Here is a 15378-nt window from a genome sequence, read left to right as displayed (position 1 = left end):
AAGTTCCTGCACGGGTTTTATCTGAGTATGGATAGGTGATCAGTCTAAAGTGTCCTTAGGAATTATTGTATGCAGCTTTTTAAATACAGTTGAGTTGAGAGATTGTGAATTGGAATGGTTGTTTGGCAAGCAGTTCAGGGTGTCCAACCACCAACTGCCTGAATACAGGTGGGTTAGGTTCCTGCATGTCTGTGACCCTCAGGAGGACAATGACTGGATGGATAATTATTGTAATATAATACTCATCATTATTAATTGATGTAATCACACATGAAAAGCATGTCAAGTACACTCAACAGCAAAGCATGGAATTTTCTAAATATTTTATTTTACATTTATTGTTTTTATTACATCTCACTTGTATCACAGAACTGTCATCTATAAGGAACAGATTACTTCATATTTTTATACAGATGTTAAAAATCTAGTGAGTTAATAAACAACAACATGAATGGGAAGCCCATACTCTATACAGGTATTCACTTTTTGTCGCGCACAACTTTGGGAGTAATCCTTAATAACAGAGTGGCGAATCAAAACGTTTTTGCTTCACAGGAGGTGTCATCCAAGTTGTCGTCTTCTCCTTCCCAACTTTAATAATTGAGAATCATGGGCACTCGTCAAGCTCTTTGATCACTATGCAATACTGAGTAAAGACAATGTGGAACGAACACATTGATTACCCACCCCAGAGAGCTCATTTGACTAACATGAACATGGTTGTGTCCAGTCAGGAAAAGTAGGAGATATTGTCCATTCATATCGTACAGATTGTCCCTCAACAGAACCAATGCAAGTTTTTTTGGGGGGAATCCCCTTGTACAACGGAGTTGATAAGGTTGCTGATCGTCTTTCTGAATTAACCTCCAACCTGTCACAAATAAGATTTGCTCTTCAGCAAAGAAGTTGCGCCAAAAGCTAAACCAAGAAAATATTGTCATATCCATGTCACCTTTGGCCTATGATCACACTCTTTAGGAGATAAAAAAAAAACCAAAACTTTTATTTCGAACCATTTGACGGTCAGACCCTGACTCCCTAAGGCACAGCACACATTCTCAACCACACTCAATGCCTCGCCAATTTGCATCCAGTTCTCTTTGCAACTTTTTTTTGGGGGGTGAACACAGACACCAATGCTGTAATATTCACACCCATGCATGAGAGAGACAAATGGTGGGCATTGCAGGGAGAAAGGTACGGTTTGGGGGCACAGGGTCAGTCTGTCTGTCGAGGATTGGCTAGAATGGAGGGACTCGAAACCACATAAATTTAAGTTGTGGCTTCCCACCCGTATGAGTTGTTTGGAAAAAAATGCTGATTTTAGACTTTGCTCCCTACCTTGCATGCCACCATCCTATTATCCGGCATACTTGCTCATTCTGACCAAGGTTTGTGACTCAATTAGTAGCCTATTCTTAGAGGGCAAGTAATTGACTCACAATGCCAACCACTGACCTGCGCATTGTACTTAATTTGTTGTTTTGCTTAAAGGCTTTGTTCAAGTGTTAGTTCGTGCCTCACTCGTTACAGGTATCATAGGACAGGATGCTAACTTACCTGTACTTTTACTTTTGCTTGGGGTGGTTATAAAATTAAGAAACTTTAAGATGGATCACTGCCATTCCTCAATCACCATTTTGTGTTTGGGAGCCTTTTACTGAGCGAGTTGCTTGTTCTGTAGCCACAAAGAGACATAAGTCTTCTTGTGCCGGTCCTAAGCCCGGATAAATACAGAGGGTTGTGTCAGGAAGGGCATCGTAAAAGCTTGGCCAAAACAAACATGCGGATCAAACCTCTAAAGCTGGAGGACACTGATTTGCTGTGTTTTCCCTTGAAGGGAAAAGCCGAAAGGAAAAGAAGAAGACTGCCATTCCTCAATCAATGTTCTCCAAGGTGGGTAAAATACATCTATAGTTGTCACATTCAGTAATTTTCATATAAGTATACAACATTTAAACTGCAGAGCACTCATACAGTCACAGACTACCGCACTGCTGTGAGAGAGGAAAAAAACTTCATAAGAACTAATCAAACATTCAACGTTCCGCCAACAAAGGTTGACTGATTCAGATAACTCCACATGCATATTATCAGAGAGCACATGGGCCTCATTTACACAATGGGCCAGCATAGCTACAATCTTCAACACGCAACAGTGTGGTCACTGAAAGTCATCCCATTGTGGCCAATCTTCATCGGACCAATGAGCTTCTTTTAAACAAACTTTTGGGCCACAAAGGAGGGAGTTGGGATTTCCTGGCAGATTCCAGCCTTGCGGGGAGCATCCAGGAAGGGGCTCCTGAGGACCGCTGCGCCTGTGGTGCTAGCATCGGTGCGTGAGCCAACACTCTGCAGCACACGACCGGAAGGACGATGGTTGAGAGCCAATTGCCTGGAGCTGTACCCACACATTCCGATCCCCAAGGCCCCGAGAAGCATCGCCATGCCAGGCATGGTCTTCTCGGGTGGACGCACCACACACACATTGTGGTAGGCCTGGGTCTAAGAGAAGAAAGATGACAACACTGTTGATGGACTTGGATGGAGCGTGACATGTTACCTGCAAGCTTTTATCCTAATGCATCATGAAAGAAAACTTTAAACATTATGAACTGATTCAAGGTATGTGTCTTGATATTCTTAGTATGAGGTTCACCGAGGTCATATTATGACATAGCTTATTTACCTAACTATTTCTCATTGCATGAGCCTCATTTGAGACTTCTGACCATTTCAGTTCTCGCAATGCCCATAAGAATTGGACCCACCTTTCTATCTTTTCATATATCCCTCTATTTTGCAACATCGGCAATCTTGTGTAGACTTTTCACGCACAAAAAAACAGCAAATAATGGAAACCTCTTTTTCCCAGTTTTGCCGCAGGCAGTTAAAAAGCCAATCCTGAAGCGCACTCACCCAATTCTCATTGCCATTGACAACTCAATGGGCTGTCACAGGCTTACATTTCTTCATTGTTTGTCTTCACTGAAAAGGTAATGTGTGACATGAGCTAAAACAAAATGTATACGATCATTATGGAAATTGTAGCGCATAATGACTATGTGTGTGCAGTTCACTGCATTTGGAACCAAAGCAGTTGAGACATCGGCCAGATAAGCGGCTACCTGATGGCAGCATAAAGCTAAGTGAAATAAAACTGGGGTATGCTTGGGCTCCGGCTAAGCCGTGTATGTGCCTGTAAAATCACTACCTGGAAAGCAGTGATTAGATCACCCTAATAGACTACTCCGCTGTATGCATGAAAGGCACGTAGGACAATTATTTAGCAGTCAGTCACTCTTCTACCTGCCCGAAAAAAGTTAACACCAAAACAAAAACACAAGTCAATCTCACCTGCAGCAACCTGATGTAGCCTGGAGTCAGTATGGGTAATCTGAAAAACATTTTGCCAGCCCTGTCGATCACAGAACAAAGACTTAGGTCTCTGAAGATCCCCGTCCTGGACTCCCAGGAGGAGAGACCAGTCAACTGAGGCTGTACCCAGGTGTGGTTCTGATAATGTCTCCTTTTATAACAGGCTTTGGCAGTTGGTGCTCTAATAAGATTACTAGATTTGGCATGCAGGGACTAAGAAGTAAACAGAACCAAGTCAGATCCTACCAACGCACAGAGAAGGAACCAGTATTTTTTGAGAGCCAGATCTTCAAAATGCCAAACAAAATTCTCGAGATGGAAAAAAAATAACTCAACTAATGCAGATGCACTGACCTATTAATTCTCGAGGTAAACCAACTGCACAACTTCAGAGAGGAATTAAATTCATTCAGATTTAATGTGGGAACTGATGTCACGATAACATCATCCATATTCAATTGCATTCAACACTGACGAGATTCAGTTGATGGGGCAATTGTCAACCCATAGTGAATTTTGCGGTGCATATATTACACCTTACAGATAATCACAGGACACATACGCAAAGATTTCAGCCAGTCATCGGTTTACTTCACCTGATTTATAATGGCCATGATTGGCTGGCTTTAGCATTGCGTTAAAAACCAAGCTTATTGAGTGACAAATGCACTTTCAAATTGGGAAAACCCACATGGTTGTTTTTATGTATTAACATATTGAATGTTGGCATATAGATCTAGCCGATAAAAAGACAAATTGCATCAGTAACGTGCAAATATGCCATTTTTTTTAAGTCTGAGAGATCAACAATTCAACACAAGGATTTCTGAACACAAAATAACCTGTATGCCCATCCAAAAGACTTGGTGGGCGGACACGAACTCCTGCGACCTTGTCCTGCTGCTATTGAAATTGATCCCTTGGCACATTTGTGTTTTTTGTCAGTTACGAGTCAGGATAAAGAGCAATTGTAATTGGCTCATTGTGCCCACTGCCACGTGGTTATCACGCAATCTGTGAGGGCCACAGTTCAAGCTAAATTGAATATGATCAATGACTTGGGCTTAATTCAGTGCACATTATTAACATATTTCAGTTGAAACTTTTTTTCTGGAGGCAAACCCCCAAATTCAACAGGTGATCATATAATTACAGTATAGCCCCCAGTTTATAATGCCGAACAGATCATTCAACTTTGTCTGCCGCGCGGCAGACCAAATTGTTCAATTCTGGAAGACACCAGTTCTTTGTCCACACAACACAATAACATTTTCCAGCCATGTTAATGCTCTGTCCTTAACATGAACCCCTCCCTTGGCAACACAGTTTGTGTACGCGCACCAGAATAGAATACAACTGGCGTCAGGCTCCCCAGGGGGCACGGGTGCTCAAAGCGCAACATGCATCCAACATGCTGCGTTTCTATATTTAGTATAAAGTCTGATAAGGTCAAAAAGTCTTTGAGAAACAAAAGTTGCTCAATTATTATTATATTTTTATTATTACATTATTATTCACCCCTTTGATTGGAACTGAATGAGCTAAGAGTGTCATCTGAAATGAATGCAACAGTGTTTTGCAGACAGTTGGCATACTGTAGATGATAAGTTTGCCAGTTTTAAATGTCATGACATCAACTGAATACTGACTTCCAACAGAGCTGGCATTTGCCTTGCTGGTAATTGGGGGTAAGACAAGGCAGACATGTGCTGGAAAGTTCCATTAATTTGAACAGCATACAAAAAACAACAATGAGGTCAGTAAAAGATCAATACAACCATTTCTGAATTTCCGTGAATAAAAAGCTTTGTTTCATTCTTGTAAAACAGGGGAAAATGCACAAATTAAACAAAATATATACATAGGGGTGACTCCAACATAAATGTAATTACCATATTTTTTGGATTATACGTCACTCCGGATTTAAGGTCGCACCAGCCAAAAAATGCATAATTAAGAAGAACAAAACATATAGGTCGCACTGGAGGATAAGTCGCATTTTTGGGGGAAATTTCTTTGATAAAATCCAACACCAAACAACATACATGTCATCTTGAAAAGCAATTTAATATAAAGTAATTAAATTAAAATAAAATAGAGAACATTAGGATCTGTTTCACTTCTTTTTTTTCCAACATAACACCGCAGCTCTCGCTCTACGCAACTCCGATGGACAACTCCTTTTTGGTAACCCAGAACAGTCTTTTACAAGAGTTATTTAGATAACTCTAGCACAAACAACATGCTAACAAGTTTACCAAAATATCAGGTTTTACTCCAAATCACCAAATCCAAGGAAATCTTTATCCTTGGTGTCACTTTTAAATAACTCCCCCAACTCGGCAGGGAGACAAGGCGCCACTTCCTCTTCTCTGCGCTCTTGCGGTTTAATGTGAAAATAACATGTGAAATGATATACAGTAATAAAAAAAACCATATATAAGTCGCTCCGATTTATAAGTCGCACCCCCGCCGACCAAACTATGAAAAAAACTGTGATTTATATTCCGAAAAATACGGTATGAACACCCCAATCTAATTTTGTTGGCAACATCTGCCCTGGACCATTTTCTATGAAAATCCCACTGGTAAAAAATGTAGTCAAGCAGTGATTAGCGTGGCGATATGAATCCAACATAGTTAATCCTGACACGCAGTTGGTGTATGACTGAGCTTCTCAGAGAGTTCCGTATCGTTGCCTGCATTCGTAGGGAGAATGTCTGTCATCCAGTAATGGAACAAGGTGGCAACCGCAGTTGTTTCCTCTGAAACAAACACAAAACAACAAACTGTGACGCTTGAAGAGAATACATCTTGAGGCAGATAAGGACTTTCATGGCATTAATGGTGACAAATGTCAGAGAGAATTCTATTTTGAGAATTCTATTTTGGTGTGCATAAAATGAACCAGATAAGTGGTTTATCAGAGTAATCCTACGGCACAGAAAAATATGCTGAAAGGGAAAGCTGTTGGGGACTTGCTCTCACACTGCTTGTCTGCATAGAGGTGGATCATTGGTTTGAACTAAATCGAAGTGGATTGAGTTAGAAAACAGTATGTTCAGAATATCAAAATTGAAAATCAAAAAATGAATTTGACGAATTTACCCAAAAAAAAGAGAGGGAGAGAGAGAGAGAGAGAGAGAGAGAGAGAGAGAGAGAGAGAGAGAGAGAGAGAGAGAGAGAGAGAGAGAGAGAGAGAGAGAGAGAGAAAGAAGCGATTCGAGAGCTTTCTATAACTCTCATAAGCAAAAGAAAAAAAAACATTCCCTTTTGAGTTTGTTTCATTCACTGTTTCTTTGATCAAATCTGCTAGGGGAGTTGCATTATGAAACACTGACACAAGAATGACTCATGCGCTGTGAAGACCGTGGGCATACTTGAGCGCTTTTCATGCGGTTTTGTAGCAGGTGCACAGAGAGAAAAGGAGGGGGCGACAGCAAGCTTGGCAACATAGTGGATGGACTTCAAAAGGCCCCATCCTGCCCATGTGGATGGACAGATGTGCATACAGAGGTCAACTCTCATTGTTTGCGTCTTCTGAGACACACAAGTCGACCCCTGACAAGTCCCTGCTAATCCTATTAGGAAATAATTTAACCAATCACACACATAAAATCGTGCCTCTGGGCTTGGGTGGATTGGCTGGTGACAAATAGTTAAGGCCCAGTCACAGGTGTAAATGTATGTGATGCGTGGTTCAGTTCAAGTGCATGTTTTTGCAAATCAAGAGCATGTATGTGCAAGGGAAGGATCAGGAGGGCAGGTTGAGGCAGGTCAGGGCAGGTTTACTATACAGTGGTGTGAGTGTGTATAGCATCAGTGGCAAGTATTGGCTGAAAAAGACAAGTACAAACATGCATGGACCTGCCAATGATGTTGCTGAGGATCCATTTTGGATCACACTTGGAACAACATTATTGACAGAGACATCTTAATAACATTAATAAGTCGGCGGTTGGATTAGACCCATTAGTTCCCTTGACGCTGACTGTAAGTCTTCATCCTACGATGACATTTTGGACAATTCTCCATTGGAACGCCTTCAAGAATATTTTCTGTTCCAGTGTGACAGTACTCCATAGCCAATCAATTAAGGGTTGCTTTTTTGGCAAAACTTGAAAGCCCGCTTACCCCAAGACCATCAAATGTATTTGTGATAAATTAGAGCCTCATACCTTATAAATGTACCTCTTAAAGTTGTAAAAGACATACTGAAGTATTATAAAACTCAGTCATGACTAAATGTTGTGCACATTAAGATTATTATTCATTATTTTTAGTTATAACACATGTCAAATTTAAGTGCTTTTCCAAAACGATATTTTTAAGATTCCAGCAAATGCTGTGGTAATTTGAGTGGTAAAGTGGTTGTCAAACCATTTAGACTAAATACCACATTAAAAAATGCTCTTCACGTAATACCATAATGATGAACATTAAAATCGAGATGCGTAGTAGACTGATGTGTTCATCTACAATGTGACCTAAATGATGATGACTGCATCCAAAAACACTTCTTAAAAGTTACCAAAACATTGTTACATTTAATAGAATACGCCGCAAAGCTGACTGAAATATTCTCAAAATGTACAGGAATACTCCCCAAAAGTAATCACACAGTAAAAGTCACCTAAATACTCTTAAATCTGTGAACCATTCCCTAAAGTCTATCTAAATACTGTCCTCAATAAATTACCCGAATACTTAAATCCGTTAAGTTATCAGAATAGCCATCAATAAAAACACAAAATCAGAAGATACTTTCAAAAAAAAGAAAAATATTAAACTCTGTTCCACATAAAATTAAATACAAACCATTTGTTTGCTGGTGCAGTTTACAAATGATCCCGATTGTTTGACTATTCGCGATAATGTGTGTGACTAGTAGCTCAGCAGAATAATCGTTTATGGCAGCCCTAGTGACAAAACTAGCCCATCATACCACACTGGGACTTGCATTTAAAGACTATCGTTAGTTTTATATGAAATCAAGGAATAATTGCGGCAAGCTTTAACAGGTGAAATAAAATTCAGACAATTGCTAGATCTGGCCCATATGCTTTAAAGTTTGACACTTGCAGAATCAAAACAACTAACCTGCAGACATCAGGGTATTGTTGTTGAGGTCCTGCAGTGCCTTTCCCAGTCTGTTCGTGTCCTTGTGTTTAATACATTGTTTGAGGGTGTGAAGATGCTTCAAAAGAGACGCGGGCTTGCTTCCGCTGGCGATGCTGCTCAAAAGATCCTCCAACACACCAGGCAGGTGAGGAAGCTTCGTCCCGTGCAGTAAAGCTAAAAGACCACAGGACGCCCTCGTTAATTCATTCATTAATTCCAACAGTCTCCTTTTTTTCCACTAAACCATCGTGAGACTGTGTAGACATGAACTGGCTTAACACATTCAATAAACATGCCAATTTTGATCAACAAAGCTCAGCACACACAGTCCGACTGATAGATTTCCATTGTGGTCCTGAGGAAATCTGCCACCTCAGCAGCTTTCATCCCATCTTCTTCCTCATCCAGCTCCTCTTTCTCATTTTCTCTTAGATATGTGAACTCTAGGGCAGAAGCCCGAGGCATCAAACCCATTGAGAGCATTTTCTCTTTGTGCCGTTTCTTCTTCAGTTTCCTTTTCTTGTTTCGGCTAATGCGCACTCCATCCTCATCCATCAGCGTCCCAATCTGACTCAACATTGTAGTTGAAAATGCGCCATCTTTATCTGCATGAAGGTTAAGTCTTCCTTTCCTTCTCTTCCTTCTTCTTTTCTGTTCATTTGCTTCGGCCTCTTGGTCAAGCTCTTGACTGTACTCTTGGATGTCATGTTCTAAAGGGCATAAACAAGAAATTGTTCTTTTAATTTGTTTATAATTAGTATTTCAAATAAAAAAGAATCATTCATTTCACCTAAAAACAAAATATGGACATAACCATAGCCATAACATTAAATAATATTCAAACAGCAGATACAGCACGGCACTAAAAAATGGGGAAACCTGTTTACCTCCATTACACAACATTTTCCATAAATCTGAGTGTTTTTTTCCTTTTTTTTAAAAAAAAACAATATATTGCGATTGTCAGTTACATCCCATTGTAACAAAGCAATCATGGAAACAAAGTAGAAAGATTTAGGAGTGACCCAAGTAAATTTTTAATTTTATAAAATAAATAATTTCATACTGTCTCTTTATTATCTAATTTATAGCGGATTCTTTTATTCCAGACAGTGGCGTTTTGGGTGGTTCAATTACCTGAAATGTTTCGGCGTGTACTTTCGCCTTCATCAGAGTGTCACTAGCAAAGAGAGGCAACCTAAATCACCGATTTACAGATTCCATTGCAATCACTGATTCGTGGATCTAATCAAAACCACTGTCAGATACACTTCCAGATTACGTACACCTTTTGAATCGTCATTCACTTGAAGTGTACATTGCAAAAAAACATATGTTTTTTTCCGTTTGCAGCACCATTTAATATCATTGCTCAGGTGCACTCAATGCTGTGAAATCTGAGACAAACGTTCAAAAATCAACCAACAGAATCTGTTTTTCCAGCTAATTTTGTCCCGTTCATTGAGGTAACGTTAAGTGGGGTTCAATATTAAGTTAGATGATAAGCACATTGAGCTGTGAAAAGAGACACCACTATAATTAAATTAATTAAAATGTAATTTGTGCAAATAGAGTCAAACACAGCACACTACTTTATCGCCGTTAAAACAAAAAAAAACACAAAAAAAGCCATCAAATATGAAATACAGCTTCATTGATATGTTAATTTCTTCCATGAACACCTAACCAGCAGACATTCGTGCTGCATCTAGTTTGTTTCTTGGTTTTAGAGTGAGTTACTTGACAGAACTCAAGAACTAGAACCACATGGAGGTAAATATGTTTTGTAAATTCAATTTATCGTTTCGATGCAAATCACATATTCACAACAATATAAGATTCTCGCTGGCTTACCAGATGGGCCCTCCCCATTCTTTATACTCTCAAGGTTTGATAATGTAGCACATTTCACTGATTCTGCAACAAAGTCTTCAGGAGGAGGTAGAACTGTGTACATCTTTCTTCGAACGGATGCACTTGGTGTCGTTGTTGCATTACCTATTATATATGCAAAAAGTTTCACCAAAAGCCCCGATGGAGTATATTAATCATTAAACAAGGTGTAATGCAAACAACACAAAGTCAAGAAATGCAACAAATCTTACTTGGAGGAATATACTGATGAGTTTTTCTTTTCACTTCTTTATTCTTTACCGAAGCATCTGCTAGTGTACATCGCGGGGAGATTTCCTTCTCCAATTTAGGGTCTGCAGGGTAAAGCTTCTGGAGTACCTTAGACTGGAATACTGCATGGAATGCACACAAGCCGTATTACAAATTGTTGATCTCTTACCAAGGCCAAATGACTCACTTTTAATGAAAAAGCCCACAAAGTGTCACCGTTACTTGACTGCTATGAAAACGTATTTGCCATAACGCAAATCGTTTCATTTTTGCATTATTTGCACCATTTTTATGTAGTGCAGAATGGATTATTTTGTCAGATATCCGGATGTCTACCGAACCCACCTTACCTTCGGATATTGTGTTGTCGCAATTCATGAATAAAGTCGATCGTGCGTGTATTCCACAGGAACATTTTATTAACTGTAGTGACTACGAGTCAAATAGGAACTCTTCTGTCGATACGTTTTCCATTTAATTTCGGCGATAAGCTTTTAACATGTGCATTTGTTTACAGCCAGAAGCTACAAACATGGCAAGCTAGCAAGGTTAGCTAGCCACTTCATCCAAAAGAAACACTCTCGTGCCATGCAGTTCAGTTGATCATGACGGCTCCTGTGGTACAAACCTTCTTTCCTGTGTGCCATACCAGCTGCATTGCGTGAAAGTCAAGACGCCAACTTGTGACAAGTCGCTGGGTCGTGTTGAGATAATGCCTTGTTAACTTTGCTAACTCTCGAGCAACCCTATAAACATCAGCATTAGCTTGCCACACGACTGTAGTTTTGAACTACTTCCAATTGAATAACACCATTCGACATATTCAACCAAGCAAAACGGTAGCCTTTGTGCCTAATTTAGAAGCTAGTCGGCGAGGCGCATGGCACGTCGCATCCACTCACTTCAACTGGACTGAAGTGGCAACAAGCCAGGACTTTCGGCTTTTTTTGCATTTGCATGTTCGCGTCAGGAAAGCAAACGCTCTGCCTACTTCATAGAACCGTTATGTGCAACAATAGTGCGTGTCACGTGCGTCTTATGATTCGGTGTGTAAAGCAAGTGCATACATGAATGCTACTAGATGTCAACAACTATATTTTGATCAGACAATTCAGTAGAAAACGTGTGATCCCAACGATCACCTTTCCAAAACAATGGTCGTCCTGGCAAAAATGTACTGGACGGGTGAGTATTTGGTCAATGTAAATTGCTGTACACGATGCGAGAATTTTTGAATGACATATCTGTATTATGCACTACAGCCCCGCCGGTGTTTGAATGCTTGAATAACATTAGTCGAGCCAGCTGCAGGGCGAGAGCGGGGAGGAGGAGAATGAGGAGAAAACTCGAGTGCACCTCGTGGCTAAGCATCATCGTTTTGCTGACTTGGGTTTGACGTGTCTGCCGAACTTGGTTTGGGATTTCAACATGTGAAGCGACTTTGCAGAAGGAGGAACCACCTAGAATGCCCGCTTTGAAGAAGGTAAACCCCCCCTCCCCCTCCCTCCTTCGTGGTATCTTTATGTTCCCATTGTACCACCAAAATGTGATCATGTGCATGAGGTATTTTAACAGATACACAAAAATATACAGTCATTAAGAATGGGCTATGTTTTTGTAGGATTAGAGATATACAAATGATTCAAGATATAATTAGACTTGCATTGCTTGTACCCTTAATTATGGGTATTAAACTTAACTGTAAAAGCATCTCTGACTCCATTTTGATTGAAATTGAAAAGCGCAGGTACAGTATTTTGTTTCAATAATATGAACACGAATAACCACGCCTCTGTTTTTTGCAAATGCATCAATTCATGGGGAGGAGTTGTGGATGAAGCGCAACTGAGGCTGGAAGAAGCCTGCTGAGTACAAGGCTAACTTCTTTAACAGAACCCTGTTAAAGTTCCCTGCAGACTGTAGTTGCCGTGGGTGGATATGCCTCAATGATGACTGAGTCCTTGCCAGGACTCAATCAGAGTGTATCACAAAATAGATTTTTCATTAATTAAGGATTTTTGAACTTTTAGAAATGTGCATTAAGCATGTTGCGGCTTTTTTATTATTTACAGTGGGGTCTTGGCTTACGAACTTAATTGGTTCCCAGACAGAGTGTGTAAGGCGAAAAGTGTGTATCCCCAAAATTAATTTCCCATAGGAAACCATTAAAATGAGAATAATCCGTTTGCAGGTCTCCATAAAATATAACTTTCTACTAAATAAGCCTTAAACTACACACAACATACCTTATTCTATGTATAATAAATGTGCTATTGTATTGTAATGAAATAATAAATACACTGCACTGTATAATAAAGTCACTTTATTGACATTTGGGATGATCGTTGATGGCTCTTAATTGACAGCTGTTGCTTTCTGACTTGTAAGGTCTTACGAAACTGAGGCATCACATTATCATTCATCATGTTGATGATTCTCATAGCCACAGTCTTTTCTGTATGGAACTGTTCAATAAAAGCCTGTACATCACAAATTCTTCAATGCTGCTTTCAAGGATCGAAGGGTAACATCATGCCAATCAGCTGAACACAATGATACTGTCACGTACCGAGCGTGACAGGGATAGCAGACTCGTCAGAACGTTAATAAAAGGGGTCTGATCCTTAAGCAAGCGGCAGAGACGTAGGTGCTGGCAGAGATTTTATTACAACAAAAGGCGCGAGTCCAATGATTCCACGTACCCGGAATGACGCGAGAAAAGAAGGCGGGCGGGGGCGATCTGTCCAGCCTATCAAGCTAGGCAAAAAAAATGGCACGCGGGGGTGAAAAAAAAACTCGCGATCCCGGAAAGCAACAAACTTACACGATCTCGCCTCACAATCACCTCGGGCGAAGCAAACTTCTGTGCTGGAGAGTCCAAGACACTGGCAAGGCGCGAAGCGTCGTAATCATGTCACTGGTGAGGTGACAAAGACTCGTTGAAATGTCCCAGTATCGGTGATCAGACAGCAGCTCTTTACTCGATGCTTTCATGTGACTAATGACACCGAGCTTGTCAAGTCCGAGTTGACAGCTGGGACTGGGTCGCCGCTTCGGCCCATCTCAATATTATCCACGTCTTCAGACAGGTCTCCTTGTTGACCCACCTTAAAACAGATTTGGAGATCCTGAATATGGAAGTTTCACCAGCAATATGATGTTCTCTCCGACCAGGAACTGTCGGATGCTCAGGGACTCATGAGCAGACACCAATTCATATTGAAGCCGACTTCAGTTGTACAAGCACAACACCTCTTCTCACAGACAGAACAAAGCAGACGCTATGAGACGTTTTTGTGAAGGTGTTGGTTGATCATCTGGCCCACATTGCAGGGGAAAATTATGTTTGTTTTGGGTTTCAAAATGTTATGTTTTGTTACAACGGTCCATGCCCACCTGAATGGAATGGAATACATCCATCCCTTTGTGTGTTGTAAAACATCACCACAGAGATTCACCCAACTTCTACCTTTCCCTATCCTGGTGGATATCTATATTTTATGGGGTAAACTAAATCCTTCCTACAAGATACAATAACACAGATGTTTGATGAACAGAAGACAAAAATAGGTCGCTAACAACCTTATACTGCCCAAAGTAGGCACTCTGGCAGTGATTCTTTCAGCAGTGCATACATAGACAAACCTTCATCGTATCATCCATGCTCTCTTAAAGGCCTGCGTGAACATTTGCCATCTTGACAGTGACAAAATAAGGCTCTTACGTACTGTTTCAAGATGCAAAGCAAGACTGAAAGTCCACATGTATGTGAGTAGTGAGGCCATTTTGAATGACAGTGGAGAGGAGATCGTCGTGAAACATTTAGCGAGCTCTATTTTCAAACTCTTAACCGTGGACAAATATGTTCCTGCTGTTACACCACGTGTAATTAGTTGTCATTTTTAGAGGTTCTTTTCTCTTATAATCCAATCATTTTATCACAAGCTACTGTCTGGTTCCACCAAAAATCAATCTATTACATAATCGATATGATATCATTGCAGTTGCCAAACCAAAGCAAAAATAGTCCACAGAGGTCCAGGTGAGTTATTGAAAAATAAAATCAATGCTATACTGAGCCCAACTACAAATTTCTGTGAAAGAAAATATCAAAATGTTATACATTAAAAAAAAGATATATATTTGAGGTGAAAAAAAGCAACCGGTATTAAACCCTGTAATCAATAACATTTTATAAACATCATTAAAACTTTCATTGTGTCACGGTTTGCAAGGTGGTGATGGCGGGTGCGGATCCCAAAAAGCAGGCAGGAGGGATCAGGAGGTTGTTTGACAAATTGTATTAAAATAAAGGTCAGCAGGAACAAAATGTAAAACATCAAAATCATCTGAACGGAAAAAATACAAAATAGCAAAAGAAGACCAAAAGTAAAAGTCCGCCAAGGTTAAACAAACACATGCACAGCATGCAGCAAACAAGCAGCAAACAAGCAGCAAACAATGAACCGACAACTGATGGTCGTGTCGGGTGTCCTTTTAAGTGACAGTGATTGTAACGACCAGCACCTGCGAGGCTGCCGGCAGGGCTGACGTCGCTTCCCGTTGGTCGTCAATCTGATCGGGACGACCAGCACCTGTGCAGGTGCAGGCGGGGCCGACAGCGCCCCCCGTTGGTCGCCAACCAGATCATGACACATTGAACATCCAACATTTACTTCGCCAGATCTTTCGGTCTTTAATGTTTGAATAGAAAGGCCGGGCCATATTCGAACTCTGCACACCGTACTGCCAATG

The 15378-nt window shown here is 40.5% G+C and overlaps 3 protein-coding genes across 8 annotated transcripts in view; 1 reads left to right on the top strand and 2 right to left on the bottom strand.

Moving 5' to 3' along the window:
- Positions 1 to 308: 308 nt before the first annotated feature.
- On the bottom strand, positions 309 to 3518 carry LOC148893754 (uncharacterized). Its single transcript, XM_089003728.1, has 2 exons — positions 3358 to 3518; positions 309 to 2505 (listed from the first exon to the last, which is right to left on the bottom strand). Exons 1-2 carry the CDS (start codon positions 3406 to 3408, stop codon positions 2218 to 2220), a joined length of 339 nt encoding a protein of 112 aa, XP_088859854.1. The 5' UTR covers positions 3409 to 3518; the 3' UTR covers positions 309 to 2217.
- Positions 3519 to 5426: 1908 nt separating this feature from the next.
- erich1 (glutamate rich 1) lies at positions 5427 to 11527 on the bottom strand. The gene is made up of 6 exons (XM_089003727.1): positions 11252 to 11527; positions 10605 to 10745; positions 10354 to 10497; positions 8826 to 9209; positions 8479 to 8673; positions 5427 to 6143 (listed from the first exon to the last, which is right to left on the bottom strand). The coding sequence occupies exons 1-6, from the start codon at positions 11268 to 11270 to the stop codon at positions 6019 to 6021; spliced, it is 1008 nt and encodes a 335-aa protein (XP_088859853.1). The 5' UTR covers positions 11271 to 11527; the 3' UTR covers positions 5427 to 6018.
- A 138-nt stretch (positions 11528 to 11665) lies between these two features.
- Positions 11666 to 15378, top strand: part of dlgap2a (DLG associated protein 2a) — a 184771-nt gene continuing 181058 nt past the window's right edge. For 4 of the 6 annotated variants that reach the window (XM_089003726.1, XM_089003723.1, XM_089003721.1 and 1 more), the window contains exon 1: positions 11743 to 12106. In XM_089003726.1, coding sequence (XP_088859852.1) covers positions 12089 to 12106 — 18 coding nt within the window. In that variant the 5' untranslated portion in view covers positions 11743 to 12088. Of the gene's footprint in view, positions 12107 to 15378 lie in introns of all 6 variants that reach the window. The other 2 variants (XM_089003718.1, XM_089003717.1) reach the window with 2 other exon arrangements.

This window comes from Hippocampus bargibanti, linkage group LG09 (assembly GCF_051943395.1).
Source record: "Hippocampus bargibanti isolate YZ-2025 linkage group LG09, ASM5194339v1, whole genome shotgun sequence".
Lineage (NCBI taxonomy): Eukaryota > Metazoa > Chordata > Actinopteri > Syngnathiformes > Syngnathidae > Hippocampus > Hippocampus bargibanti.
The sequence above is the reverse complement of the archived record's forward strand: the minus strand, read 5'-3'. Positions and strand labels throughout refer to the sequence as shown.

What these genes read in the sequence shown, in the direction of transcription:
- LOC148893754 (XM_089003728.1), bottom strand. Translation starts at nt 3,408, where the DNA reads ATGTTTTTCAGATTACCCATACTGACTCCAGGCTACATCAGGTTGCTG. An exon ending in GCTACATCAGGTTGCTGCAG is followed by an intron (nt 2,506 to 3,357) that starts GTGAGATTGACT and finishes TTCTTCTCTTAG; the next exon opens with ACCCAGGCCTACCACAATGT.
- erich1 (XM_089003727.1), bottom strand. An exon ending in GGAAATCTATCAGTCGGACT is followed by an intron (nt 8,674 to 8,825) that starts GTGTGTGCTGAG and finishes GTGGTCTTTTAG; the next exon opens with CTTTACTGCACGGGACGAAG. An exon ending in CAATACCCTGATGTCTGCAG is followed by an intron (nt 6,144 to 8,478) that starts GTTAGTTGTTTT and finishes TGTTTGTTTCAG; the next exon opens with AGGAAACAACTGCGGTTGCC.